Genomic DNA, 27,884 nt, shown 5'->3' with positions numbered 1-27,884 from the left:
CTTCAGAAAGTATTCATACCCCTTGACTTATTGCACATTTTGCAGCCTGAATTCAACATGGATTAAATCACTTATTTCTTACCCATCGACACACAATACCCATAAAGATCAAGTGAAAACCTGTTTTTAGAAATGTTTGCTAATTTATTGAAAATTACTGTTCTGACCTGTATGTATCACTCTAGTGCTGACCCAAATGGGACTGTTACGACCTGTATGTATCACTCTGGTGCTGACCCAAACAGGACTGTTCTGACCTGTATGTATCACTCTGGTGCTGACCCAAACAGGACTGTTATGACCTGTATGTATCACTCTGGTGCTGACCCAAACAGGACTGTTCTGACCTGTATGTATCACTCTGGTGCTGACCCAAACAGAACTGTTATGACCTGTATGTATCACTCTGGTGCTGACCCAAACAGGACTGTTCTGACCTGTATGTATCACTCTGGTGCTGACCCAAACAGGACTGTTATGACCTGTATGTATCACTCTGGTGCTGACCCAAACAGGACTGTTACAACCTGTATGTATCACTCTGGTGCTGACCCAAACAGGACTGTTCTGACCTGTATGTATCACTCTGGTGCTGACCCAAACAGGACTGTTCTGACCTGTATGTATCACTCTGGTGCTGACCCAAACAGGACTGTTCTGACCTGTATGTATCACTCTGGTGCTGACCCAAACAGGACTGTTACGACCTGTATGTATCACTCTGGTGCTGACCCAAACAGGACTGTTACGACCTGTATGTATCAGTAATGTGTTGTATTGGATTTGTCCCAAACATATTGCTTTGTATTCAGGACATAAAGTTACTTTCTCTGCAACATTTTCAACAGTTTTACTTTATTGCAAACAGGATGCATGTTTTGGAATATTGTTATTCTGTACAGGCTTCCTTCTTTTCAGTCTGTCAGTTAGGTTAGTGTTGTGGAATATCTACTATGTTGTTGATCCATCCTGTTTTCATCCTATCACAGCCATTTAAACTAACTGTTTTTAAATCACCACTGGCTTCATGGTGAAATCCCTTAGTGGTTTCCTTCCTCTCCAGCAACTGAGTTAGGAAGGACACCTGTGTCTTTGTAGTGACTGGGTGTATTGATACACCATCCAAAGTGTAATGAATAACTTCACTATGCTCAAAGGGATATTCAACATCAGCTTTTTTTTTGTTTGTTACCAATCTACCAATACGTGCCCTTCTTTGCGAAAACATCCCTGGTCTTTGTGCTTTAATCTGTGATCATTTTATGTGTAGGGTACAGAGATGTGGTAGTCATTGAAAAATGAGACACAGAAAGAGAGAGAGAGAGAGAGACAGAGAGAACTAGTTCTCCTCCAAGACTGTGGAGAGCACGGCGTCATGCAGCGTAGCTCCATCTCAGCCAATGACAATTCTCTTTCGTTTTTGTGTTTTTTTTTTTGTGAATGAAATAACGAACACAAACACACCCAGAAACACACAGAGCGAGACAGGAGGAGTGCGATCCATCACTAGATATGTACAGTACATCCAACAGAAACACACCGCGGCTGAATAAAGAATCTGTTTGAGATTACGATTAGATCATATATCTTGGAAATTAAGAGCAGAAGATTAGATATTGATGGAGACCCTCCTGTGTAAAAAAAAAAAAACATTTTATTGATTAATTACACACATCCTGAGGTAAGAAGAGCTGCTGTTTTCAATATTTACTCCTCATGTGTTTTTCATAGGCTTATTTACATGTCTGCTTTGAAAAAAAGAACAAAATCAACATGTAAATCAGTAACAAAATCAACATGTAAATCAGTAACAAAATCAACATGTAAATCAGTAACAACATGTAAGTCAATAACAACATGGCTCCACTGATTTCCCATGAACTTAGCATTTGTCTGTGAGCCAGGAAAAATAGGGAACTGGGTTAGGGTTAGTCTGAAAGAGAATTAGAGGGACAACATCGCCATCTATGGCCACACGGAGGTACTGCAGTTTACACTTGCTGGATTACATCATCGATTTGGAGACTGCTGGATGCTTAAGGTAGCTATCACAGACAAAGAGAGAAGGATGGAGAGGTCAGGTGTTAATACACAAATTGGAGAGAGCAGGAGGGTCAGAAGGAGAGAGGGAGGGAGAGAGAGGGATTTTGAGAGAGCAGGAGGGTCAGAAGGAGAGAGGGAGGGAGAGAGAGGGATTTTGAGAGAGCAGGAGGGTCAGAAGGAGAGAGGGAGGGAGAGTGAGAGGGATTTTGAGAGAGCAGGAGGGTCAGAAGGAGAGAGGGAGGGAGAGTGAGAGGGATTTTGAGAGAGCAGGAGGGTCAGGAGAGAGGGAGGGAGAGAGAGGGAGAGAGAAGGACGGAGAGAAGGATGGTCAGAAGGAGAGAGAGAGAGAGAGGGATTTTGAGAGAGCAGGAGGGTCAGAAGGAGGGAGGGAGGGAGAGCGAGAGAGAGAGCAAATGATTCATAAACGAATAACAGATCCCTAGAAACATCCGGAATCCATTCTTTTGAGAGAGCAGGAGGGTCAGAAGGAGAGAGGGAGGGAGAGTGAGAGGGATTTTGAGAGAGCAGGAGGGTCAGAAGGAGAGAGAGAGGGAGATAGAAGGATGGAGAGAAGGATGGTCAGAAGGAGAGAGGGATTTTGAGAGAGCAGGAGGGTCAGAAGGAGGGAGGGAGAGCGAGAGAGAGAGCAAATGATTCATAAACGAATAACAGATCCCTAGAAACATCCGGAATCCATTCATAGATGGTGAAAGTCTGTTTCAACCCATGGAATAGTTTTCTTAACTGAGTGTACAAAACATTAAGAACACCTTGCTAATATTGAGTGTCACCTCCTTTTGTCCTCAGAACAGTCTCAGTTCGTCGGGGGCATGGACTCGACAAGGTGTTGAAAGCGTTCCACAGGGATGCTGGCCCATGTCGACTCCAATGCTTCCCACAGTTGTGTCAAGTTGGCTGGATGTCCTTTGGGTGGTGGAACATTCTTGATACACACAAAAAAAACTGTTGAGTGTGAAAAACCCAGCAGCGTTGCAGTTCTTGACACAAACCAGTGCGCCTGGCACCTACTACCATATCCTGTTCAAAGGAACGTCAATATTTTGTCTTGCTCATTCGCCCTCTGAATGGCACACATACACAATGCATGTCTCAATTGTCTCAAGGTTTAAAAATCCTTCTTCAACCCGTCTCCTCCCCTTCATCTACACTGATTGAAGTAGATTTAATAAGCGACAATAATATGGGATCATAGATTTCACCTGGTCAGTCTATGTCATGGAAAAAGCAGGTGTTCCTAATGTTTTGTACACTCAGCGTATAGTCACAATCTAGTGCTTATATACACATCATTAACATGAACCCAGACCTTTGTCTGATGGTCTCGAATGATTGAACAAAACCATGGAAAGGCCATATGACTCCTGTTGCCCCACATGACATTGTTGCTGTATTGCATTGAACAGACTGTAAAACCATGACATCATCCAGCTCAGGTTGGCTGCCAAATCAAGTCAAGGGGGAAAAGGAGACTGTCGGTTGCTTAGGAATGGCTTCTGATGGGATTCTTCTTCTTCTCTCCACCACCTTCTGCGAGAGCGGGACTGCCCCCTAGTGTCTACATTTATATGACATCATAGGGTGTCTCGATCAGACTGTCCGTCTGTCTACTGGCATTATGAGTAGTAGGGCCAGGAGTTTAACCTGACCAGACCAAGAAACACTCTGGGCCCTTCCTGGACAGGGATAACTCTGGGCCTGACAAAGTAGTGTAGTAGAATAAGTTCGTCTGCCCCTGAACAAGGCAGTTAATCCACTGATCCTAGGCAGTCATTGTAAAAATAAGAATTTGTTCTTAACCTTTATTTAACTAGGCAAGTCAGTTAAATAATTAAAAAAATACACCTCTCCATAACAGGGCCCAACCCTATGCTATAACACCTAACCTACTGGGGAATGACAGTCCTCTCCTGTAAAGCAGTGTGGTCTTCTGACTGCATACTGTAGGAGTTTGACTGTATTCTCCAGTGGCAACCATTTTGATCACTACCAGATGCCTTGACCAGAGCTGCACAAAGAGGGCCTTGTATCTCAACTGAGATTCCCCTCCTACCCTAAACTCCACCCTTCTCATTCCTTTTGTCCTCCTCCTACCCTAAACTCCGCCCTTCTCATTCCTTTTGTCCTCCTCCTACCCTAAACTCCGCCCTTCTCATTCCTTTTCTGTCCTCCTCCTACCCTAAACTCCACCCTTCTCATTCCTTTTCTGTCCTCCTCCTCATAAACTCCACCCTTCAAATTTTTTCTGTCCTCCTGGACCTAAACTCCACCCTTCTCATTCCTTTTCTGTCCTCCTCCTACCCTAAACTCCGCCCTTCTCAGCATTGGATGGGTGTAGGCACACTAGTGGGAGCATTGGATGGGTGTAGGCCCGCTCTAGTGGGAGCAAATTTTAAAAAGCATTGGATGGGTGTAGGCACGCTCTAGTGGGAGCATTGGATGGGTGTATGCCCGCTCTAGTGGGAGCATTGGATGGGTGTATGCCCGCTCTAGTGGGAGCATTGGATGGGTGTAGGCCTAGTGGGAGCATTGGATGGGTATAGGCTCTGGGAGCATTGGTGGGAGCATTGGATGGGTGTAGGCATTGGATGGGTGTAGGCATTGGAGCATTGGATGGGTGTAGGCATTGGAAGGGTGTAGGCATTGGAAGGTGTAGTGGGGCATTGGAAGGGTGTAGGCATTGGAAGGGTGTAGGCATTGGAAGGGTGTAGGCATTGGAAGGGTGTAGGCATTGGAAGGGTGTAGACATTGGAAGGGTGTAGACTCGCTCTAGTGGAAGTTTTGACCATATTTCTTATACCAGTCATCAGGGCCAGCCTTACACTTTTGCAGTTTTGAAGCAAATTGGAGACAGGACTTACTCAGATGGCATATTAGCATGGCGTAAGTATCATATTAGCATGGCGTAAGTATCATATTAGCATGGCGTAAGTATCATATTAGCATGGCGTAAGTATCATATTAGCATGGCGTAAGTATCATATTAGCATGGCGTAAGTATCATATTAGCATGGCGTAAGTATCATATTAGCATGGCGTAAGTATCATATTAGCATGGCGTAAGTATCATATTAGCATGGCGTAAGTATTATATTAGCATGGCGTAAGTATTATATTAGCATGGCGTAAGTATTATATTAGCATGGCGTAAGTATCATATTAGCATGGCGTAAGAGTAACCAACATAATCAACAGGAGCCCTGGGGGCCCGGTCAGTGAATCCACCAGGATTTAAACAGGTTTAGATTGCTGACTAGACTAATCTACCAAATCTAAAATATGTTACCTGACATGGGCTTATCGAGTGGACTTCAAAAGCACCTTTTGAAATGACACATTGTGTATTCTAGTACTCTAAATCTCAACAGCGAGTGGAGACCCCAAATTGAGTTCCCAAAACTGGCCGCGGGGGCCCTAAGCGGTCGCAATATGTTGCTTACGTCTTCGGGTCAACCCTGTCGGTCATACTTTCCTTTAAAATCATTGCAGTGGAGTGAACAAGTATACAGTTTGGGAGGAAGGAAAGAATTGGGACACACCCCATTTCCCCTATAGGTGAGTAAAGGCGACCCCCCCACCACCCTAGTTAACCAAACACAGTGGACTCTGTAATTGAGACAGTGGGGAATTTGTTCTTCTTTAGTCTCTACTCCAAAAGCTTGGATTTGACAAACGACTATGAGGTTAAAGCGCATAATCACTTTTATTGTAAATAAGAATATGGTTTCTAAAACACTTCCACACTAAATGTGGATGCTACTATGAATAAATTGTGAATAATAATAATAAATGAGTGAGAAAGTTAAGAAACAAATATCATACCCCCAAGACATGCTAACTTTTCACCATTACAATAACAGGGGAGGTTAGCATTTTATATCATACCCCCAAGACATGCTAACCTCTCACCATCACAATAACAGGGGAGGTTAGCATTTTATATCATACCCCCAAGACATGCTAACCTCCCCTGTTATTGTGATGGTGAGAAGTTAGCATGTCTTGGGGGTATGATATAAAATGCTAACCTCTCCTGTTATTGTGATGGTGAGAGGTTAGCATGTCTTGGGGGTATGATATAAAAATGCTAACCTCCCCTGTTATTGTGATGGTGAGAAGTTAGCATGTCTTGGGGGTATGACATCTGTAACTTAGACAGTCATCACCATTGTAAAAAATAAAATAAAGTGGGGGTAGTACAAATGCCTTACAATTAAAGTCTACAAAATACAGTATATAAATATTTTCTTAAAGTATAATACTAAATGTTACTTTCCCCTCTACAACAACAAAAAATTTAATTTTGTCCTTGAAACATTGAATTGAAATACTGTAGAATGTCATTAACTCCTATGGAGGACTTCTACTGGGGAGAGCCAATATGGCCGACCAGTGGCTTCAAAACCTCTCAATGGCCAACACATAGCATCAGCAATCTAGGGTTTATATACATTATTGGTAGAGACCAAGGGCCTCATTTATAACCGTTGCATGAATTTCACACTAAATATCTGCACGCGCCATTTCTGAAAAAGACTGCGCACATACAAAAATAAATGAGATTTATAAACTTGGCACACGCCATAGACAGGTTAGCTGAGAATATCACGAAAGCGAGGCGCACGCTTCAAATGGGACAGAAGGTCGTGCATTGGTGGTGGTTCTGGATGGCCAGATAGCTAGCAACAATGACCTGACACTGCCAAGTGGGGAATCTTGACTTGAGGTGTTTTGACTGAAGTCACAACTATGATAAAATGGCAACAAAAAAATCACAAGCTAGCTAACTGTAACGGTATATTTGAGAGAAAGCAAGTGCTCATTGTGCAACTTTATTTACAATTCCAGTCAAAAGTTTGGTCACACCTACTCATTCCAGGGTTCTTCTTTATTTTGACTATTTTCTACATTGTAGAATAATAGTGAAGACATCAAAACTATGAAATAACACACATGGAATCAGGTAGTAACCAAAAAAAGTGTTAAACAAATCAAAATATATTTTTAGATTCTTCAACGTAGCCACCCTTTGCTGAAGAATGCTGTGGTAGCCATGCTGGTTAAGTGAATTGAATTCAAAATCGATCACAGACAGGGTCACCAGCAAAGCACCCCCACAGCATCACACCTCCTCCTCCATGCTTCACGGTGGGAACCACATGCGGAGATCATCCGTTCACCTACTCTGCAGTTCAGACACGGCCGTTGGAACCAAAAATCTCACATTTGGATTCATCACACCAAAAGGACACATGTCCTCCAGTCTCATGTCCATTGCTCATGCTTCTTAGTCTCTTCTTATTGGTGTCCTTTAGTAGTGGTTTCTTTTCAGCAAATCAAAACATGAATCCCTGATTCACGGACATGGATCACATGGATCACCTGATTCACTCCTCAACAGTTGATGTTGAGATGTGTCTGTTGAACTTGAACTCTGAAGCATTTATTTGGGCTGCAATTTCTGAGGCTGGTAACTCTAATGAACTTGTCCTCTGCAGCAGAGGTAACTCTGGGTCTTCCTTTCCTGTGGCAGGTCCTCATGAGAGCCAGATTCATTATCGCGCTTGATGGTTTTTGTAACTGCTCTTGATGAAACTGAAAAATTTTCTGGATTGACTGACCTTCATGTCATAAAGTAATGGACTGTCGGTTCTGACTTAGCCCTATTTGGTAAAACACCATCTTCTGTACACTCCTACTTTGTTACAAATGCAGTAAAGAAAGAATGTCCACAAATCAACTTTTAACAAGGCATACCTGTTAATTGAAATGTAGTTCAAAATAGGTTGAGAGAATGCGAGAGTGTGCAAAGCTGTCAAGGCAAATGGCTACTTTCAAGAATCTGAAATACAAAATATATTTTGATTTGTTTAACACTCTTGGTTACTACATTATTCCTTGTTATACATCGTTTTAATGTCTTCACCAATATTCTACAATGTAGAAAATAGTACATTTAAAAGAAATCCTGGAAGGAGTAGGTGTCTAAGCTTTTGACTGGTACTAAAACACACAAAATAGAAAGTATGTGGACACCTGCTCGTCAAACACTCCAATTCACGGGCATACAAATGGAGTTGGTCCCTCCATTGCTGCTATAACAGCCTCCACTCTTCAGGGAAGGCTTTCCACTAGATGTTGGAACATTGCTGCTATAACAACCTCCACTCTTCTGGGAAGGCTTTCCACTAGATGTTGGAACATTGCTGCTATAACAACCTCCACTCTTCTGGGAAGGCTTTCCACTAGATGTTGGAACATTGCTGCTATAACAACCTCCACTCTTCTGGGAAGGCTTTCCACTAGATGTTGGAACATTGCTGCTATAACAGCCTCCACTCTTCTGGGAAGGCTTTCCACTAGATGTTGGAACATTGCTGCAGGGACTTGCATCCATTCAGCCACAAGAGCATTAGTGAGGTCTGGCACTGATGTTGGGGCGATTAGGCCTGGCTCGCAGTGGGCCTTCCAATTCATCCGAAAAGCGTTCGATGGGGTTGAGGTCAGGGCTCTGTGGAGGACAGTCAAGTTCTTCCATACCGACAAACCATTCCTGTATGGACCTCGCTTTGTGCACGGCGGCATTGTTATGCGGAAACAGGAAAGGGCCTTCCCCAAACTGTTGCCACAAAGTTAGAAGTTAAAATTTCCCTTCATTGGAACTAAGGGGGCTAGTCCGAACCACGAACAGACCCAGAGCATTATTCCTTCTCCACCAAACGTTACAGCTGACACTACGCACCGGGGCAGGTAGCATTCTCCTGGCATCCGCCAAACCCAGATTAGTTTGTCGGACTGCCAGATGGTGAAGCGTGATTCATCTCTCCAGAGAACGTGTTTCCACTGCTCCAGAGTCCAATGGGGGCAAGCTATACACCACTCCAGCCAACGGTTGGCATTGCACATGGTGATCTTAGGCTTGTGTGCGGCTGCTCGGCCAAGGAAACACATTTCATGAAGCTCCTTACGAACAGTTATTGTGCTGACGTTGCTTCCAGAGGCAGTTTGGAACTCGGTTGTGAGTGTTGCGAGAAACAAACATGAAGCCATGAGTGTGCGTGCGCATGGCGGTGCGCGTGCGTGCATGCGCGCGGTGGTGCGCATGCGCGCGGTGGTGCGCATGCGCGCATGGTAGTGCGCGTGCGTGCATGCGCATGGTGGTGCGCGTGCGTGCATGCGCATGGTGGTTCCCTACATTCTCGACACCAAATGGCACCCCATTCCCTATATAGTGCACTACTTCTGAACAGAGCCCTGATAAAAAAGTAGCGCACTATATAGGGAATAGAGTGCCATTTGGGATGCAATCCCTAGGGCCATCTCTACATACTCTGGTTAGCCTAACAATACCAGTGAGTCTCTTCCCCGTATTGGGTCAGAAGGCTCCATGTGGAAGACCAAGGGACTCACGTACCATCGACGCCCAGGCAGACGTCACCATCCTGGGGCCTAGATATGAGGTCTGCTCGCTTCTGGTGAACCAGGACCTAGCCGGGTAGGGTCCACTACATCACATTATTAAACACAGGTTGACAGATAACAGTCACACAGTGGAAGATATGGGTAAGAATCTGTGTCCAGGGGGGGTTGATATCCATAACCCATCTCTGTTGGGGACAATCTGTGTTCTCAGACGAGAACAGTTCATCAAGAAGACATAAAGGTCTGCTTTGGGGAGTGAGAGATTGTTTAGAGAATGTTGGTTTGCCTGTCAGTGCAGGTCTAACCAGAAAGACAGGCTTTGAGAAGGGAATTGTCTGTTCGTTCAGCCACAGAATTCTCCTCCTCTAACCAGCTTGTGTTTGTGCTGGCCTGACACATTTGTCCGGATGGAAACGTTAGCTTACTTCCTTCACATCTATACCAAGAACAGGTATTTTCACATTCAAGGTCAATTACACAGCAGGTCCTCTATGAGCGATCCAGTCCAGGAAGTCAAGAAAAAAAAAAACATTGCTCCAAAATGGCTGCTGAAACCACTGGGCTATAGGATACATCAGTTCATTATACTGTAAATGACCACATTGGGGCCATAAATCTGGGCCAATAACATGGCTCCAAAATCAAAACACCCAAAATGGCCGCTGAGTTTCCATTTCACTCAGTTACAGAGCAGGTCTTCCAGTGGAAGCTTGTCCAGGTTGAAGGAGAACAAGTTGTCTTCCCCCAGGCTGAGCATGTAGTCCTCCTCAAAGAGGAGGGAGGGAGAGAGGGGGACAAAGGGCTCCTGGTCGACATCCTGGAGGGGGAGGAGGGAGACAGGGGTCACTGTCACTGCTGAGCATGCTGGGAGCCTGGACAGGGCGTTGGAGAAACTGATACTGGTGCTATCGGTGGAGTTATTACCCCCTGGTGAAATGGAGAGAAAGATGGAAGAGAGAGGTGCAGAGAGAGAGAGAGAGAGAGAGAGAGAGAGGTGCAGAGAGAGAGAGAAAGGGGCAGAGCGAGTGCTTTGAAGGAGTAGTTCGCCCAACCAACCAACCACAGAGAGGACTCTAGTGCCCAAAAGCCTGTTTTAGCATGGGCAGCACCATTGAGGACTTTCACCATTTTGAAGTAGTAAACTGGGCGGGACTTCCTATAGGTTAAGTGCCTTGCTCAAGGGCACAGAGATTTTTTCCCCCTAGCCGTCTCGGGGATTAGAACCAGCAACCTTTCGGTTACTGGCCAAACGCTCTTAACTGCTAGGCTACTAGGTCGCTCTAGTAGCAGAAACAAATGCATTACTTCAAAATGGAGATGGCCTCACTGGTGCTGCCTGTGCTCTCTGACGCCATAATGGGACAGATAGATAATGATGCGATGTCAAGGTGTATGGGCTCACCTTGTGACACCTTGAAGACTGACAAAGAGGAGTTTCCGTTGACATACGATGAAGAGGGATGTCCTTTTCCATTCAGTGCCACGTTGTTCAGCGTGGAGGAAGTGGCGTGGTCATCAGAGCAAAGGAAGACTTCTATTGGACCCTGGGTACTGCTCAGGTGGACCTGGAGACTCTGATTGGACAATCAACAAATCAATCATTTCAGTATTTCAGCAATTCAAAAGCCAGCTGCAGGGAATAAAGAGAACATCAACCATGATCAGTGTGTGTGTGTGTGTGTACCTCTGCAGGGTCTTGCACCTCTAGTCTGGTTTCAGCAGGGGCTTTGACCACAATGACCGTCTGGTCCTTGAGACTAGGAATCCTCTTCACATCCTCATACGATATGTATGCAAACATACCCAGGGGTTAAGGAAAGAGTAGTCATTCACACACACACAGACACACACCTCAAACACAGCAGGCCTGTTAATGGAAGGCTATTTCCTTGTGGGTGTGTCTTCAGTTATCTGTTGGACGATGCGTGTAGAGATGTGTAGGAGTTCATCCAGTCTCTTCTCCTCCTGGGCCAACTCCAGTAGCTCTTCACCCACAGAGCCAGGGGTCTGGACCCTGGCCACTCCCTGTGGAGACAGGCTACAGCCCCTACACACACACACAGCACATGTTAATACCATTGGTGGAAAAAGTACCCAATTGTCAAACTGTAGTAAAAGTAAAGATACCTTCATAGAAAATGACTCAAGTAAAAGTCACCCAGTAAAATAGTATTGGAGTAAAAGTCTAAAAGTATTTGGTTTTATAGTTAAGTACATTTTAGCAATTACATTTACTTTCGATACTTAAGTATCAAAATGAAAAGTATAAATCGTTTCAAATTCCTTATAATATTTAACCCAGATGGTGCTATATTCTGGTTTTTCTTAAATTTACACAAAGCCAGGGTCACACTCCAACACATCATTTACAAATGAAGGATGTGTGTTTGGAGAGTCTGTCAGATCAGAGGCAGTAGGGATGACCAGGGATTTTTCTCTTGATAATTGTGTGAACTGGACCCTTTTCGTGTCATGCTAAACATTCAAAATGTAATGTGTACTTTTTGGGTTTCAGGGAAAATGTACAGAGTAAAAAATAATTTTCTTTAGGAATGTAGTGAGGTAAAAGGAAAAGTTGAGAAAAATATAAATAGTAAAGTACAACTACAAGTACTTAAGTAGTACTTTAAAGTATTTTTTACTTAAGTACTTCACACCACTGGTTAATACACGCAGAGGAGAGAACACATTTAACACACACAAATGTAGAAAAAAAAAAGTCAACACATTTCATACACACACTTTGTTCTTGAGTTTCCCTGTGACATGTAAACTCAGCAAAAAAAATAAAAACGTCTTTCAAAGAATTCGTATAAAACCAAATAACTTCACAGATCTTCATTGTAAAAGGTTTAAACACTGTTCCCCATGCTGGTTCAATGACAAATAAACAATTAATGAACATGCACCATAAACTATTAATGAACATGCACCTGTGGAACATTCGTTAATAAGACACTAACAGCTTACAAACGGTAGACAATTAAGGTCACAGTTAGGAAAACTTAGGACACTAGAGGTCTTTCTACTGACTCTGAAAAACACAAAAAGAAAGATTCCCTGGGTCCCTGCTCATCTGCATGAACGTGCCTTAGGCATGTCGCAAGGAGGGCATGAGGACTGCAGATGTGGCCAGGGAAATAAATTGCAATGTCCGTACTGTGAGAGGCTTAAGGCAGCGCTACAGGGAGACAGGACGGACAGCTGATCGTCCTCGCAGTGGCAGACCACGTGTAACAACACCTGCACAGGATCGGTACATCCGAACATAATACCTGCAGGACAGGTACAGGATGGCAACAACTGCCCGAGTTACACCAGGAACGCACAATCCCTCCATCAGTGCTCAGACTGTCTGCAATAGGCTGAGAGAGGCTGGACTGAGGGCTTGTAGGCCTGTTGTAAGGCAGGTCCTAACGAGACATCATCAGCAACAACGTCGACTACGGGCACAACCCGACAGTCGCTGGACCGGACAGGACTGGCAAAAAGGGCTCTTCACTGACGAGTCGCAGTTGTGTCTCACCAGGGGTGATGGTCGGAGTCGCGTTTATCGTCGAAGGAATGAGCGTTACACCGAGGCCTGTACTCTGGAGCGTGATCGATTTGGAGGTGGAGGGTCCGTCATGGTCTGAGGCGGTGTGTCACAGCATCATCGGACCTAGCTTGTCGTCATCTCAACGCTGTGCGTTACAGGTAAGACGTCCTCCTCCCTCATGTGGTACCCTTCCTGCAGGCTCATCCTGACATGACCCACCAGCATGACAATGCCACCAGCCAAACTGCTCGTTCTGTGTGTGATTTCCTGCAAGACAGGAATGTCAGTGTTCTGCCATGGCCTGCGGAGAGCCCGGATCTCAATCCCATTTAGCACGTCTGGGACCTGTTGGATCAGAGGGTGAGGGCCAGGGCCATTCCCCCCAGAAATGTCTGGGACCTGTTGGATAGGAGGGTGAGGGCCATTCCCCCCTGAAATGTACAGGAACTTGCAGGTGCCTTGGTGGAAGAGTGGGGTAACATCTCACAGCAAGAACTGGCAAATCTGGTGCAGTCCATGAGGAGGAGATGCACTGCAGTACTTAACCTGTCTGGTACACGTGGGACGCTAGCTTCCCACCTCGACAACAGCCAGTGAAATTGCAGGGCGCAAAATTCAAAACAGAAATCCCATTATAAAAATTCCTCAAGCATACAAGTATTATACACCATTTTAAAGATAAACTTCTTGTAAATCCAGCCACAGAGTCCGATTTCAAATAAGCTTTACGGCGAAAGCACACCATGCGATTATGTTAGGTCAGCACCTAGTCACAGAAAACCATACAGCCATTTTCCAGCCAAGGTGAGGGCTCACAAAAGTCAGAAATAGTGATTAAATTAGTCACTAACCTTTGATGATCTTCATCAGATGGCACTCCCAGGTCTCCATGTTAGGCAACAAATGTTTGTTTTGTTCGATAAAGTTAATCTTTATGTCCAAATACCTCAAAAAGGCACAATGCGCGCTCTTAACACCAAGACGAAAAGTCAAAAAAGTATAATAAAAGATATTAGAAACATGTCAAAACATGTTTAAAAATCAACCCTCAGGTTGTTTTTGTCAAAAATAATCAATAATATTTCAACCGGACAAAAACTTAATCAATGGAAAAGGTAAACAAGAAATGCGCACTCCCGATCACGTGCTTGGTTCATGTGTGGACATTTCCACTGTCCTCTCATTGAAAGTGGTGTATCTCCCTCATTTTAAAAGCCTGAAACAATGCCTAACGACTGGTCACATGTTGAGGAAGCCATAGAGATCGTGAACTGGGTCCTAAGTCATTGTATGGTGGATAGGATTTCAATGGGAAAAAAAAGCCTTTCAATATAAAAGTACTTCCTGGTTGGATTTTCCTCAGGTATTCACCTGCCATATCAGTTCTGTTATACTCAGACATTATTTTAACAGTTCAACACACTTTAGTGTTTTCTATCCAAATCTACTAAAATGTATGCATACCCTAGCTTATGGGCCTGAGTAGCAGGCAGTTTAATTTGGGCACACTTTTCATCCTAAATTCCAAATGATGCCCCCTACCCTAGTGAAGTTAATGCAGCTGGTGGCCACAACAGATACTGACTTACTTTTGACCACCCCTTTGTTCAGGGACACATTACACCATTTCTGTTTAGTCACATGTCTATGGAACTTGTTCAGTTTATGTCTCAGTTATTGAATCTTATGTTCATACAAATATTTACACATGTTCAGTTTGCTGAAAATAAAACCCAGTTGACAGTGAGGACGTTTCTTTTTTTTTGCTGAGTTTATATACACATTTGGCATAGTCATGCCTACCCCCATCTTAATGGCTGGGATATCTTGCGGCGTTACGGCACAGTTCCACCAACTATGTAGAATTTCTAACCAGGCAGCTGTGTATAAAGATCATAGACAGAGACAGACCCCGCATCCCCCCACTCACATCCATTGGATGTTGTTCTTAGACTTCTTCTTGATGAGATGCACCCCCTGCAGGACGTTGGTGATGTCATAGAGGCGTCTCTTCTTCACCTTGAGGGACTCCGCGGCCCGGTTGAGGTCCACTACCCCGTCACTGGACTGGGCCAGCAGCTGGACAAACTTCTGGGTCAGGAGGCCTAGAGATGTGTCATACCTGGTCTTCTCTAACGTGGAGGGGGGAGCTGGAGAGAGAGGAGATGGGTTAGTTAAAACCTCTCTGGCATATGTGGGACGGTAGAATCCCACGTCAACAACAGCCAGTGAAAGTGCAGGGCGCCAAATTCAAAACAGAAATCCCATAATTAAAATTCCTCAAACATACAAGTATTTCACACCATTTTAAAGATAAACTTGTAAACTTGTAAATCCAGCCACAGTGTCAGATTTCAAAAAGGCTTTACGACGAAAGCACACCAAATGATTATGTTAGGTCAATACCTAGTCACAGAAAAACACAGCCATTTTTCCAGCCAAAGAGAGGAGTCACAAAAAGCAGAAAGAGATAAAATCACTAATCTTTGACACTCGTTGGACTTCATGTTACACAATACATGCATGTTTTGTTCAATAAAGTTCATATTTGTATCCAAATATCTTAGTTTACATTGACGCATTACGTTCAGTAGTTCCAAAACATCCGGTGATTTTGCAGAGAGCCACATCAATTTACAGAAATACTCATAATAAACATTGATAAAAGATACAAGTGTTATGCATGGAATCTTAGATCCACTTCTCCTTAATGCAACCGCTGTGTCAGATTTCAAAAAGCTTTACCGAAAAAGCAAACCATGCAATAATCTGTGTACAGCGCTCAGACAACAAAACAAGCCATACAGATATCCGCCATGTTGTGGAGTCAAAGGAAGTCAGAAATAGCATTATAAATATTCACTTACCTTTGATGATCTTCATCAGAATGCACTCCCAGGAATCCAAGTTCCACAATAAATGTTTGATTTGTTCGATAAAGCCCATCATTATGTCCAAATACCTCCTTTCTGTTTGCGCGTTTAGTACACAATCCAAACTCATAATGCGCGGGCAAGTCCAGGCGAAAGTTCAGACGAAAAGTCATATTACAGTTCTTAGAAACATGTCAAAAGAAATATAGAATCAATCTTTTATGATAAAAACATCCTAATCTTCAATAATGTTTCAACTGGAGGTTTCCTTTGTCTGTAGAAATGCGATGGAACAGCGCTAACTCACTGCTCTCTGCCAGACCCCTGACATATTCAGCTCCTATTCCCCCCTCCTTCACAGTAGAAGCATCAAACAAGGTTCTAAAGACTGTTGACATCTAGTGGAAGCCTTAGGAAGTGCAATGAGGAATTATAGGACTATTTCCCTCTATACCATTTGTATTTCATTAACCTTTAACTATTGTATGTTCTTATAGGCACTTTAGTATTGCCAGTGTAACAGTACAGCTTCCGTCCCTTTCATCGCCGCTACCTGGGCTCGAACCAGGAACAGATCGACAACAGCCACCCTCGAAGCAGCATTACCCATGCAGAGCAAGGGGAACAACTACTCCAAGTCTCAGAGCGAGTGACGTTTGAAACTATTAGCACGCACCCTGCTAACTAGCTAGCCATTTCACATCAGTTACACCATCCTAATCTCGGGAGTTGATCGGCTTGAAGTCATAAACAGCAGAGCTGCTGGCAAAATGCACGAAAGTTTGAATGAATGCCTACGAGCCTGCTGGTGCCTACCATCGCTCAGTCAGACTGCTCTATTAATTCATAGACTTAATTATAACATAACACAGAAATACGAGCCTTTGGTCATTAATATGGTCGAATCCGGAAACTATCATTTTGAAAACAAAATGTTTATTCTTTCAGTGAAATACGGAACCGTTCCGTATTTTATCTAACGGGTGGCATCCATCAGTCTAAATATTGCTGTTACATTGCACAACCTTCAATGTTATGTCATAATTACGTAAAAGTCTGGCAAATTAGTTCACAATGAGCCAGGCGGCCCAAACTGTTGCATATACCCTGACTCTGCGTGCAATGAACACAAGAGAAGTGACAATTTCACCTGGTTAATATTGCCTGCGAACCTTTCTTTTAGCTAAATATGCAGGTTTTAAAATATATACTTCTGTGTATTGATTTTAATAAGAAAGGCATTGATGTTTATGGTTAGGTACACGTTGGAGCAACGACAGTCCTTTTTCCGCGAATGCGCACCACATCGATTATATGCAACGCAGGACACGCTAGATAAACTAGTAATATCATCAACCATGTGTAGTTATAAATAGTGATTATGATTGAGTGATTGTTTTTATAAGTTTAATGCTAGCTAGAAACTTACCTTGGCGTCTTACTGCATTCGCGTAACAGGCAGTCTGCAGGTGGTTAGAGCGTTGGACTAGTTAACCGTAAGGTTGCAAGACTGAATCCCCGAGGTGACAAGGTAAAAATCTGTCGTTCCGCCCCTGAACAAGGCAGTTAACCCACTGTTCCTAGGCAGTCATTGATATTTTTTTCCAAATAACTCACCCTGAATGAGAGTTTCTGCTTCGTGATTAAAATGTCAATGAATCCCATGGTAACTAAACCACCCCCATAATTCCCCCCTCTTACTCTTGGGTCCTCTGAGGGAGAGCCTGGTGGCTCGCTTAGCTCTGGAGCCACTGTTCGTCTCACTGGTGTACTGTTGATCACTCTCCTCCAGCTCCAACCGACGCTTTGTCTGACAAACAGAAAACATTTGTACAAGGTGACAATCTGGATGAAAACATAACAGTGAAACTGTGGATCAAATCTGAGGTGAATTATGTTGGTTCAGGGTCCCGCTGTGACCATCATCGTTCTAACAGCAGGTAGCCTAGCGGTTAAGAGCGTTAGGCCAGCAACCGAAAGATTCCCGTGAGCAAAAGGCACTTAAACTCTAAAAGCGCTCTTTTTGAATTGGACAAGAGCAGTCTGCTAAATGACTAAAATGCATAAAAGCTAGTTGACGATTTCACCATTCATAAACCAAGTACCAGCTCAGAATCAACAGAATGAATACACCCCTGATCACACGCAAACACAGTTCACTTTCATAGCAGCCACATACAAACAGCATGGTCTTTCGATGGCTGTATAATTCCTTCTCGCATCTACACACTCCTCCTCTCACCTTTTCCCTTCGCTTGTGGACTTCAATGCACAACACATCAGCTGTCTGTGACCAGGCAACAAAGAGCTTTCCATGCCAAACCTTCCTATCATAACCACTACACACAGCCTACATCGTTGTCACCATATTGTCATCATATTCAACATAACTACAAGAAATAACGCGGTAGTAAACTCACTACAATCATGCAGTACAGTCTACAGTCAAGAGCAAGCAATTTAGCAGTTACACCGGCTTGCCAAAAGCTTACTTTGACTTGGAAGAGATCCAGTGTTGATTAGCCATAACCAGCTAGCTAACATAGCATTCCTCTGTTGAATGCATTCAGTAGTACAACTGACTACGTATCCCCCCTTTCCCTTTGTTTGAGCGTGCTAAACTAGCTATATGCATTCGTTAGCTAAGTATGTGAAAGTCACAAAAAATACAAAATATAGCTACCTCTCTTGCTTAATTTTTGAAGAAATTAATTTGTTCAAAAATGTTCAACCATTGTCTCTCTGAGTCAACTACTCACCAGGTATGCAGTGCTAGCTAGCTGTAGTTTATATGTTCAGCGCTAGATGAATTATCCAATCCTTTGATTGGGTGGAAAACATGTCAGTTCATGCTGCAAGAGCCCTGACAGGTTGGAGGACGTCCTCTGAAAGTTGTCATAATTACTGTGTAAGTCTATGGAAGGGGGTGAGAACCATTAAACTCCTAAGTTTTGTATGGAAGTCAATGTACCTAGAGGACAAAAACTAGCTGTCCTCCGGCTACATCATGGTGCTACCCTACTGTGCGCCATTGAGGCTACTGTAGACCATTGCAAAACAGTATTTGAATCAATTATTTGGTGACTTTAATATTTAGTATAGTTTATTCTAAAAATAAGGATGAAATGTTTCACTATTTTTACGAAATTGACTTGAAGATGGTTCTCCCCTTCCTTTGAGGAGCCTCCACTGGTCACCTCCCTGATTTTGCATAAATAACATCCTTGTGTGAGTTAATATGAATCGTCATAACACAAAACGTGCTGTACATGGGGGATGCAGTTTGCACGTGCATGCTTACAGATTTAGACCACAGCGAATCTGAAACGTGTTGTACTTCCTCATGGTAGGACTTCCAGGTTAGCTAGCAAAAATGATATCTTGGTACGTCGCAAGAGTTGTTCAGCTATGCGCTTACGATTGTCATTAGATACATGGAAGATAGTTTTGTGACAAGGGACTAAAAGTGCTGGAACTATGGTAAATAATTAAGTTTGAGCCAAAACAGCCGAAGCAAAGGATTACAATTGGGATGGTTGGTGGGACAGACAGCTAAACTAGGAGAATATTTTTCCACATTCCCCCTCCAAGCTTCGTTTACCGCCTAGCTTGTTGCGTTAAAAACAAATAAATAAATGTTCTTTAGATATTCATGCAAGCTAGCAAATTAACATGAGCGAAGACACGTTTTTCTGTCGACTGTAATTTATGATTGATTTGCGGTTATTCTTACGATTTCATTTCTGCAGGTCAAAACTTGTAGGAAGTTGCCTGCTAACGTTTACATGGATAATGGAAAAACAGAAATACTCATGTCTAGTTAGCTGATTGATTTTTAACGGGTCGTTATTGTGCCAAACAAGATCATACTTCGCTAGGTCGATGTGTTTGTTGCCTATCCAACTAAAGGCGTGTGCTTGATAATGAAATAGCTGTCTGGCTAATGGCCTAAATAGGGCTTTTCGGTGACCCTTTATAAATCCACTGTCAAAAGGGACAATTAAAGTTGGAAACGTTGCAAGTGGTTAAACATACATGCATAAAGAGTCAACGTGTAACATTTGCAATAAAATAAAAATTTAATTAAAAAAATGTTTTGTACGTAAGCTAAAAATCTAGGTAGCGCTGCATACTACTAACAATAACTCGCGAAGTAACGTTAATACGGGTATTAATGTCGGCTAGGATAAGTCACTAGTTAGCGAACATAATGTAAAGTCATAGTTGTTAGTTAACAAGCTAAATGGCTTGTTTGCATTCATGTGACTGCCCGGAATATTGTATGCCAAAAGAGCCATCGCGTTATGAATTACCGGGTGTCTTCCGAGTGGTGGTCGCTGTCCGGTCCCGTTTGTAGACACACCGATGGGGGTAGTGTATAGCGGACTCTCGGTCGGGTCTGGGACACCGACATTGTTAGTCTGGTTCGGACAGGGCGGAGGGGTTAACATCTGATAATACGGCGCATTGGCGTACTGGGTCAGAACTGTGCGGTTTGTGTCCATGGAGGAGCCCCCGACCCCTGAAATTAGGACTTTCTCCGGGACAGAGGATCCCCCTTTTCTCATCATCAGGCTCTGTCCTTTTGTCCCTCCGCTACTTTGGAGCACTTTTTTTTTTCAAAATCTGCATCGATTCGAGAAAAAATATATAATCAGGGATCTCGTTAAACTAATATCTTACATGCCCGTTCGTTACAATTTGATAAACGATACGTTTCTAAAACAGGGACGATGCAACGTATTTAATTAGGTCGCAAGCTCTACTCCTGCTGCTTGAAAAATGCAGTGAATTATGGGATGCAGTTTATCAGCGAAGGGCCCTCCCACAAAACTCGGATTTCCCGGGAATGTTTTAAACAAGATTTACATATAGAATGCTATTGGTTAGCGTAGTAGCAGACTCCCCCTTCACGTAATTGCGTCAGTGTGTCTGACCAATGGGTGAGGATTTTCGACAGACAAAGCAGTGTCCTGTGTTTTACTTGGGGTGATTCGATTCATCTGTCTGGGCGCCCAGGTAGATGTGCTTGGCACCTGGTGAAAGTTGATTGCAGTCGTTTAGGAACCGGGCCGCCTCCCGGGTGTGAGCCAGGTTACGGCGAAATTGGCTCAAAACAAAAGAGGCGTTATTAAGCACGTGGAGTAATGACTAAGATTCTGTGTTTTGACATGTAACAGGGATTGGTTTTTATAATAACGATTTACCTGCCTTTCCAAATGAAAACGGTTTAGAAAATTCTAACATATATGTTATGGAAAATAGCTTTTGTATGTTTCTGGACGATGCACAATACTACCTGGTTGACAACACGATCGAGCAGCGCAAGGTTACTGTTCGATTGGAGAAGGGCGCTCCTCACTCACCGCTTTTTGCCCGTTCTAGTCACAGGCCATAGACTGGTGCCCTGCGGTTCAGCGTAATTGAATCCGCCCCTTGATTTTACTGTATGTCAAAACCAATCATGTCAGGTAAGGACCCTAAATACATAATTGGTAACACCAAAAAACATCATTCACACAAACTGGATATTTTCTGGAATAACCAGTTTGATTCAAGCGGGCGGCAGGTAGACTGGCGGTTAGAGCAGTGGGCCAGTAACCGAAAGATACTAAGGTAACATATGGAATTGTTTTAGGACCCCTTCAGGTATAATTTATTTTGCATTATTTGATAAAAATATTGAAATTGTCCTTTACTACTGTAGCCCATAGAAACACATTGAATAACACATTCATACATTTTTATTTTACCTTTATTTAACTAGGTAAGTCAGTTAAGAACAAATTCTTATTTTCAATAACGGCCTAGGAACAGTGGGTTAACTGCCTTGTTCAGGGGCAGAACGAATGACCAAAGGGGCCTGTGTTCATGGTTATTAACGTTCTACACATTTATGAAAGTTCTCTCATCCTCTAGGGGTTACTGTCCGGTGTGAGAGGTTCTCTCATCCTCTAGGGGTTACTGTTCTGTGTGAGAGGTTCTCTCGTCCTCTAGGGGTTACTGTACGGTGTGAGAGGTTCTCTCATCCTCTAGGGGTTACTGTACGGTGTGAGAGGTTCTCTCATCCTCTAGGGGTTACTGTACGGTTCTCTCATCCTCTAGGCGTTACTGTTCTGTGTGAGAGGTTCTCTCGTCCTCTAGGGGTTACTGTACGGTGTGAGAGGTTCTCTCGTCCTCTAGGGGTTACTGTACGGTGTGAGAGGTTCTCTCATCCTCTAGGGGTTACTGTACAGTGTGAGAGGTTCTCTCATCCTCTAGGGGTTACTGTACGGTGTGAGAGGTTCTCTCATCCTCTAGGGGTTACTGTACGGTGTGAGAGGTTCTCTCGTCCTCTAGGGGTTACTGTACGGTGTGAGAGGTTCTCTCATCCTCTAGGGGTTACTGTACGGTGTGAGAGGTTCTCTCATCCTCTAGGGGTTACTGTACGGTGTGAGAGGTTCTCTCATCCTCTAGGGGTTACTGTACAGTGTGAGAGGTTCTCTCATCCTCTAGGGGTTACTGTACGGTTCTCTCATCCTCTAGGGGTTACTGTACGGTTCTCTCATCCTCTAGGGGTTACTGTACGGTTCTCTCATCCTCTAGGCGTTACTGTTCTGTGTGAGAGGTTCTCTCGTCCTCTAGGGGTTACTGTACGGTGTGAGAGGTTCTCTCATCCTCTAGGGGTTACTGTACGGTGTGAGAGGTTCTCTCATCCTCTAGGGGTTACTGTACGGTGTGAGAGGTTCTCTCGTCCTCTAGGGGTTACTGTACGGTGTGAGAGGTTCTCTCATCCTCTAGGGGTTACTGTACGGTGTGAGAGGTTCTCTCATCCTCTAGGGGTTACTGTACAGTGTGAGAGGTTCTCTCATCCTCTAGGGGTTACTGTACGGTTCTCTCATCCTCTAGGGGTTACTGTACGGTTCTCTCATCCTCTAGGGGTTACTGTACGGTTCTCTCATCCTCTAGGGGTTACTGTACGGTTCTCTAATCCTCTAGGGGTTACTGTACGGTTCTCTCATCCTCTAGGGGTTACTGTACGGTTCTCTCGTCCTCTAGGGGTTACTGTACGGTTCTCTCATCCTCTAGGGGTTACTGTACGGTGTGAGAGGTTCTCTCATCCTCTAGGGGTTACTGTACGGTGTGAGAGGTTCTCTCATCCTCTAGGGGTTACTGTACGGTGTGAGAGGTTCTCTCATCCTCTAGGGGTTACTGTACGGTGTGAGAGGTTCTCTCATCCTCTAGGGGTTACTGTACGGTTCTCTCATCCTCTAGGCGTTACTGTTCTGTGTGAGAGGTTCTCTCGTCCTCTAGGGGTTACTGTACGGTGTGAGAGGTTCTCTCGTCCTCTAGGGGTTACTGTACAGTGTGAGAGGTTCTCTCATCCTCTAGGGGTTACTGTACAGTGTGAGAGGTTCTCTCATCCTCTAGGGGTTACTGTACGGTGTGAGAGGTTCTCTCATCCTCTAGGGGTTACTGTACGGTGTGAGAGGTTCTCTCGTCCTCTAGGGGTTACTGTACGGTGTGAGAGGTTCTCTCATCCTCTAGGGGTTACTGTACGGTGTGAGAGGTTCTCTCATCCTCTAGGGGTTACTGTACGGTGTGAGAGGTTCTCTCATCCTCTAGGGGTTACTGTACAGTGTGAGAGGTTCTCTCATCCTCTAGGGGTTACTGTACGGTTCTCTCATCCTCTAGGGGTTACTGTACGGTTCTCTCATCCTCTAGGCGTTACTGTTCTGTGTGAGAGGTTCTCTCGTCCTCTAGGGGTTACTGTACGGTGTGAGAGGTTCTCTCATCCTCTAGGGGTTACTGTACGGTGTGAGAGGTTCTCTCATCCTCTAGGGGTTACTGTACGGTGTGAGAGGTTCTCTCGTCCTCTAGGGGTTACTGTACGGTGTGAGAGGTTCTCTCATCCTCTAGGGGTTACTGTACGGTGTGAGAGGTTCTCTCATCCTCTAGGGGTTACTGTACAGTGTGAGAGGTTCTCTCATCCTCTAGGGGTTACTGTACGGTTCTCTCATCCTCTAGGGGTTACTGTACGGTTCTCTCATCCTCTAGGGGTTACTGTACGGTTCTCTCATCCTCTAGGGGTTACTGTACGGTTCTCTAATCCTCTAGGGGTTACTGTACGGTTCTCTCATCCTCTAGGGGTTACTGTACGGTTCTCTCGTCCTCTAGGGGTTACTGTACGGTTCTCTCATCCTCTAGGGGTTACTGTACAGTGTGAGAGGTTCTCTCATCCTCTAGGGGTTACTGTACAGTGTGAGAGGTTCTCTCATCCTCTAGGGGTTACTGTACGGTGTGAGAGGTTCTCTCATCCTCTAGGGGTTACTGTACGGTGTGAGAGGTTCTCTCATCCTCTAGGGGTTACTGTACAGTGTGAGAGGTTCTCTCATCCTCTAGGGGTTACTGTACGGTGTGAGAGGTTCTCTCATCCTCTAGGGGTTACTGTACAGTGTGAGAGGTTCTCTCATCCTCTAGGGGTTACTGTACGGTTCTCTCATCCTCTAGGGGTTACTGTACGGTTCTCTCATCCTCTAGGGGTTACTGTACGGTTCTCTCATCCTCTAGGGGTTACTGTACGGTTCTCTCATCCTCTAGGGGTTACTGTACAGTGTGAGAGGTTCTCTCGTCCTCTAGGGGTTACTGTACGGTTCTCTCATCCTCTAGGGGTTACTGTACGGTGTGAGAGGTTCTCTCGTCCTCTAGGGGTTACTGTACGGTGTGAGAGGTTCTCTCATCCTCTAGGGGTTACTGTACAGTGTGAGAGGTTCTCTCATCCTCTAGGGGTTACTGTACGGTGTGAGAGGTTCTCTCGTCCTCTAGGGGTTACTGTACGGTTCTCTCATCCTCTAGGCGTTACTGTTCTGTGTGAGAGGTTCTCTCGTCCTCTAGGGGTTACTGTACAGTGTGAGAGGTTCTCTCATCCTCTAGGGGTTACTGTACGGTGTGAGAGGTTCTCTCATCCTCTAGGGGTTACTGTACGGTGTGAGAGGTTCTCTCGTCCTCTAGGGGTTACTGTACAGTGTGAGAGGTTCTCTCATCCTCTAGGGGTTACTGTACGGTGTGAGAGGTTCTCTCATCCTCTAGGGGTTACTGTACGGTTCTCTCATCCTCTAGGGGTTACTGTACGGTGTGAGAGGTTCTCTCATCCTCTAGGGGTTACTGTACGGTGTGAGAGGTTCTCTCATCCTCTAGGGGTTACTGTACAGTGTGAGAGGTTCTCTCATCCTCTAGGGGTTACTGTACGGTGTGAGAGGTTCTCTCGTCCTCTAGGGGTTACTGTACGGTGTGAGAGGTTCTCTCATCCTCTAGGGGTTACTGTACGGTGTGAGAGGTTCTCTCATCCTCTAGGGGTTACTGTACAGTGTGAGAGGTTCTCTCATCCTCTAGGCGTTACTGTACAGTGTGAGAGGTTCTCTCATCCTCTAGGGGTTACTGTACGGTGTGAGAGGTTCTCTCGTCCTCTAGGGGTTACTGTACGGTTCTCTCATCCTCTAGGGGTTACTGTACGGTGTGAGAGGTACTCTCATCCTCTAGGGGTTACTGTACGGTGTGAGAGGTACTTAAATGGGTTGATGGACCTGCAAAACATGTGATAGTGTGTGTGTGTGTGCGTGTGTGTGTGTGTGTGTGTGTGTGTGTGTGTGTGTGTGTGTGTGTGTGACAGAGCCACGGTGATTTGGAGTAGTCCAACCTGAGACCACCGAACCAGGTATTCCTCTTCTGTTCCCATGGAGACCCGGGCTTGATTACATGTTACAAAGGTGCCAACATTTGAATCTTTCCAGTGGTGGAGTGGATGAATGTGTAAAAGATCTGACTGGGCCCAGCACCCCACGGTATGGCTCGTTATATTAAAGACCTGACTGGGACTTAACTTCCCCCTGGTTGTCACTAGTTAACACAGCCACAAAGTCATCATTATGGCTGTCCATTTCCATAATTTTATTTTAAACCCAACCCTAACGAACGAAGGTCAAGTTTGATGCGTTAGTCTTCCAGACCTTCTGTGCATTTGGGCGGAAGTGTCTCAACGCCATCCTTCAGCACGTCACCCTTTCATAAAGCACATGCTTATATCATATCCCACATAGTGGTTTATGTCACATGAAAATGCAATTGTGTTTTTTATCCATAGCTTATGCCTATAACGTGACCAACAGCAAACCTTTCGTCCACACAACACTATACACGTGGTCTGCGGGTTATGAGGCCGGTTCGATGTACTGCCTAATTCTCTAAAACAACATTGAAGGCGGCTTATGGTATAGAAATGAACATTTGATTATCTGGTAACAGCTTTGTCGGACATTCCTGCAGTCAGCATGCGCCTTTAAAACTCAAGACATCTGTGGAATTGTGTTGTGTGACAACACTGCACATTGTAGAGTGGCCTTTTTATTGTCCTCGGCACAAGATGTAACCTGTGTAATGATCATACAGTTTAATCAGCTTCTTGATATGCCACACCTGTCAGGTGGATGGATTATCTTGGCAAAGGAGAAACACTCACTAACAGGGATGTAAACAAATACACACTACCGTTCAAAGGTTTGGGGTCACTTAGAAATGTCCTTGTTTTTGAAAGAAAAGCACATTTATTGTCCATTAAAATAGCATCAAAATGATAAATACACTGTAGACATTGTTAATGTTGTAAATGACTGTTGTAGCTGGAAACGGCTGATTTGTAATGGAATATCTACAGAGGCGTACAGAGGCCCATTATCAGCAATCATCACTCCTGTGTTCCAATGGCACGTTGTGTTAGCTAATCCAAGTTTATCATTTTAAAAGGCTAATTGATCATTAGAAAACCCTTTTGCAATTATGTTAGCAGACCTGAAAACTGGTGTGCTAATTAAATAAGCAATACAACTGTCCTTCTTCAGACTAGTTGAGTATCTGGAGCATCAGCATTTGTGGGTTCGATTACAGGCTCAAAATGGCCAGAAACAAATACATTTCTTCTGAAACTCGTTGTTCTGAGAAAGGACGTCTATTCCATGTGAGAAACTGCCAAGAAACTGAGGATCTCGTACAATGCTGTGTACTACTCTCTTCATAGAACAATGCAAACGGGCTCTAACCAGAATAGAAAGAGGAGTGGGAGGCCCCGGTACACAACTGAGCAAGAGGACAAGTACATTAGTGTCTAGTTTGAGAAACAGACGCCTCAAAAGTCCTCAACAGGCAGCTTCATTAAATAGTACCCGCAAAACACCAGTCTCAACGACAACAGTGAAGAGGCGACTCTGGGATGCCGGCCTTATAGGCATTGTTCCTCTGTCCAGTGTCTGTGTTCTTTTGCCCATCTTAATCTTTTATTGGCCAGTCTGAGATATGGCTTTTTCTTTGCCTAGAAGGCCAGCATCCCGGAGTCGCCCCTTCACTGTTATCCCTGCTGCCACTGATCTGGCGGACTCACTAAACACAAACGCTTCGTATGTAAATTATGATATAATATATATATATATAATTTGTTAAATTATGTCTGAGTGTTGGGAGTGTGCCCCTGGCTATTCGTGACTTAAAATAACAGGACTGTCGTGCTGTCTGGTTTGCTTAATATAAGGAATGTGAAATGATTTATACTTTTATGTTCGATAGCAATTAAACTTACTTTTGATACCTAAGTATATTTAAAACCAAATACTCAAATTCTATTTTACTGGGTGACTTTCACTCGAGTCATTTTCTATTAAAGGTGTCTTTACTTTTACTCAAGTATGACGATTGTGTACTTTTTTCCACCACTGGCTAATAAATGTACTGAGTGAGAGCAAACATAGCTAGCTAATACAGGTTGATGCCATCGCTGGTGTAGGCATTTTTAATGTAACCTTTATTTAACTGTGTGGGCCTAAATCAGCATGTTTGTGCAACAGTATCTTCTAAATCAGAGAGGAATGGGCAAAGCGTGAGTGTTAGCGACATGAAGATAAACATTTAGTGGCACTCCAGTCTCCTTTTCACCTCATTTAACACCTGGTTAAATTAACAAAAGG

General features: G+C 44.2%; 1 protein-coding gene across 1 annotated transcript; it reads right to left on the bottom strand.

The window, feature by feature from the left end:
• Window positions 1–9,213: 9,213 nt before the first annotated feature.
• Window positions 9,214–20,706, bottom strand: e2f3 (E2F transcription factor 3). The gene is made up of 7 exons (XM_042295021.1): window positions 20,208–20,706; window positions 17,596–17,704; window positions 14,952–15,171; window positions 11,366–11,530; window positions 11,168–11,291; window positions 10,886–11,057; window positions 9,214–10,410 (listed from the first exon to the last, which is right to left on the bottom strand). The coding sequence occupies exons 1-7, from the start codon at window positions 20,463–20,465 to the stop codon at window positions 10,163–10,165; spliced, it is 1,296 nt and encodes a 431-aa protein (XP_042150955.1). The 5' UTR covers window positions 20,466–20,706; the 3' UTR covers window positions 9,214–10,162.
• Window positions 20,707–27,884: the final 7,178 nt, after the last annotated feature.

Source organism: Oncorhynchus tshawytscha, linkage group LG13 (genome assembly GCF_018296145.1).
Source record: "Oncorhynchus tshawytscha isolate Ot180627B linkage group LG13, Otsh_v2.0, whole genome shotgun sequence".
Taxonomy (NCBI): Eukaryota; Metazoa; Chordata; class Actinopteri; order Salmoniformes; family Salmonidae; genus Oncorhynchus; species Oncorhynchus tshawytscha.
Note: the sequence above shows the minus strand (reverse complement) of the source record. Positions and strands in the feature narration are given on the sequence as shown.

Coding starts and splice junctions, on each gene's coding strand:
- e2f3 (XM_042295021.1), bottom strand. CDS start 20,465: ATGATGAGAAAAGGGGGATCCTCTGTCCCGGAGAAAGTCCTAATTTCA. Junction 17,705..20,207: donor CACCACTCGGAAGACACCCG/GTAATTCATAAC, acceptor TCTGTTTGTCAG/ACAAAGCGTCGGTTGGAGCT. Junction 11,292..11,365: donor GACACACCCACAAGGAAATA/GCCTTCCATTAA, acceptor CTTTCCTTAACC/CCTGGGTATGTTTGCATACA.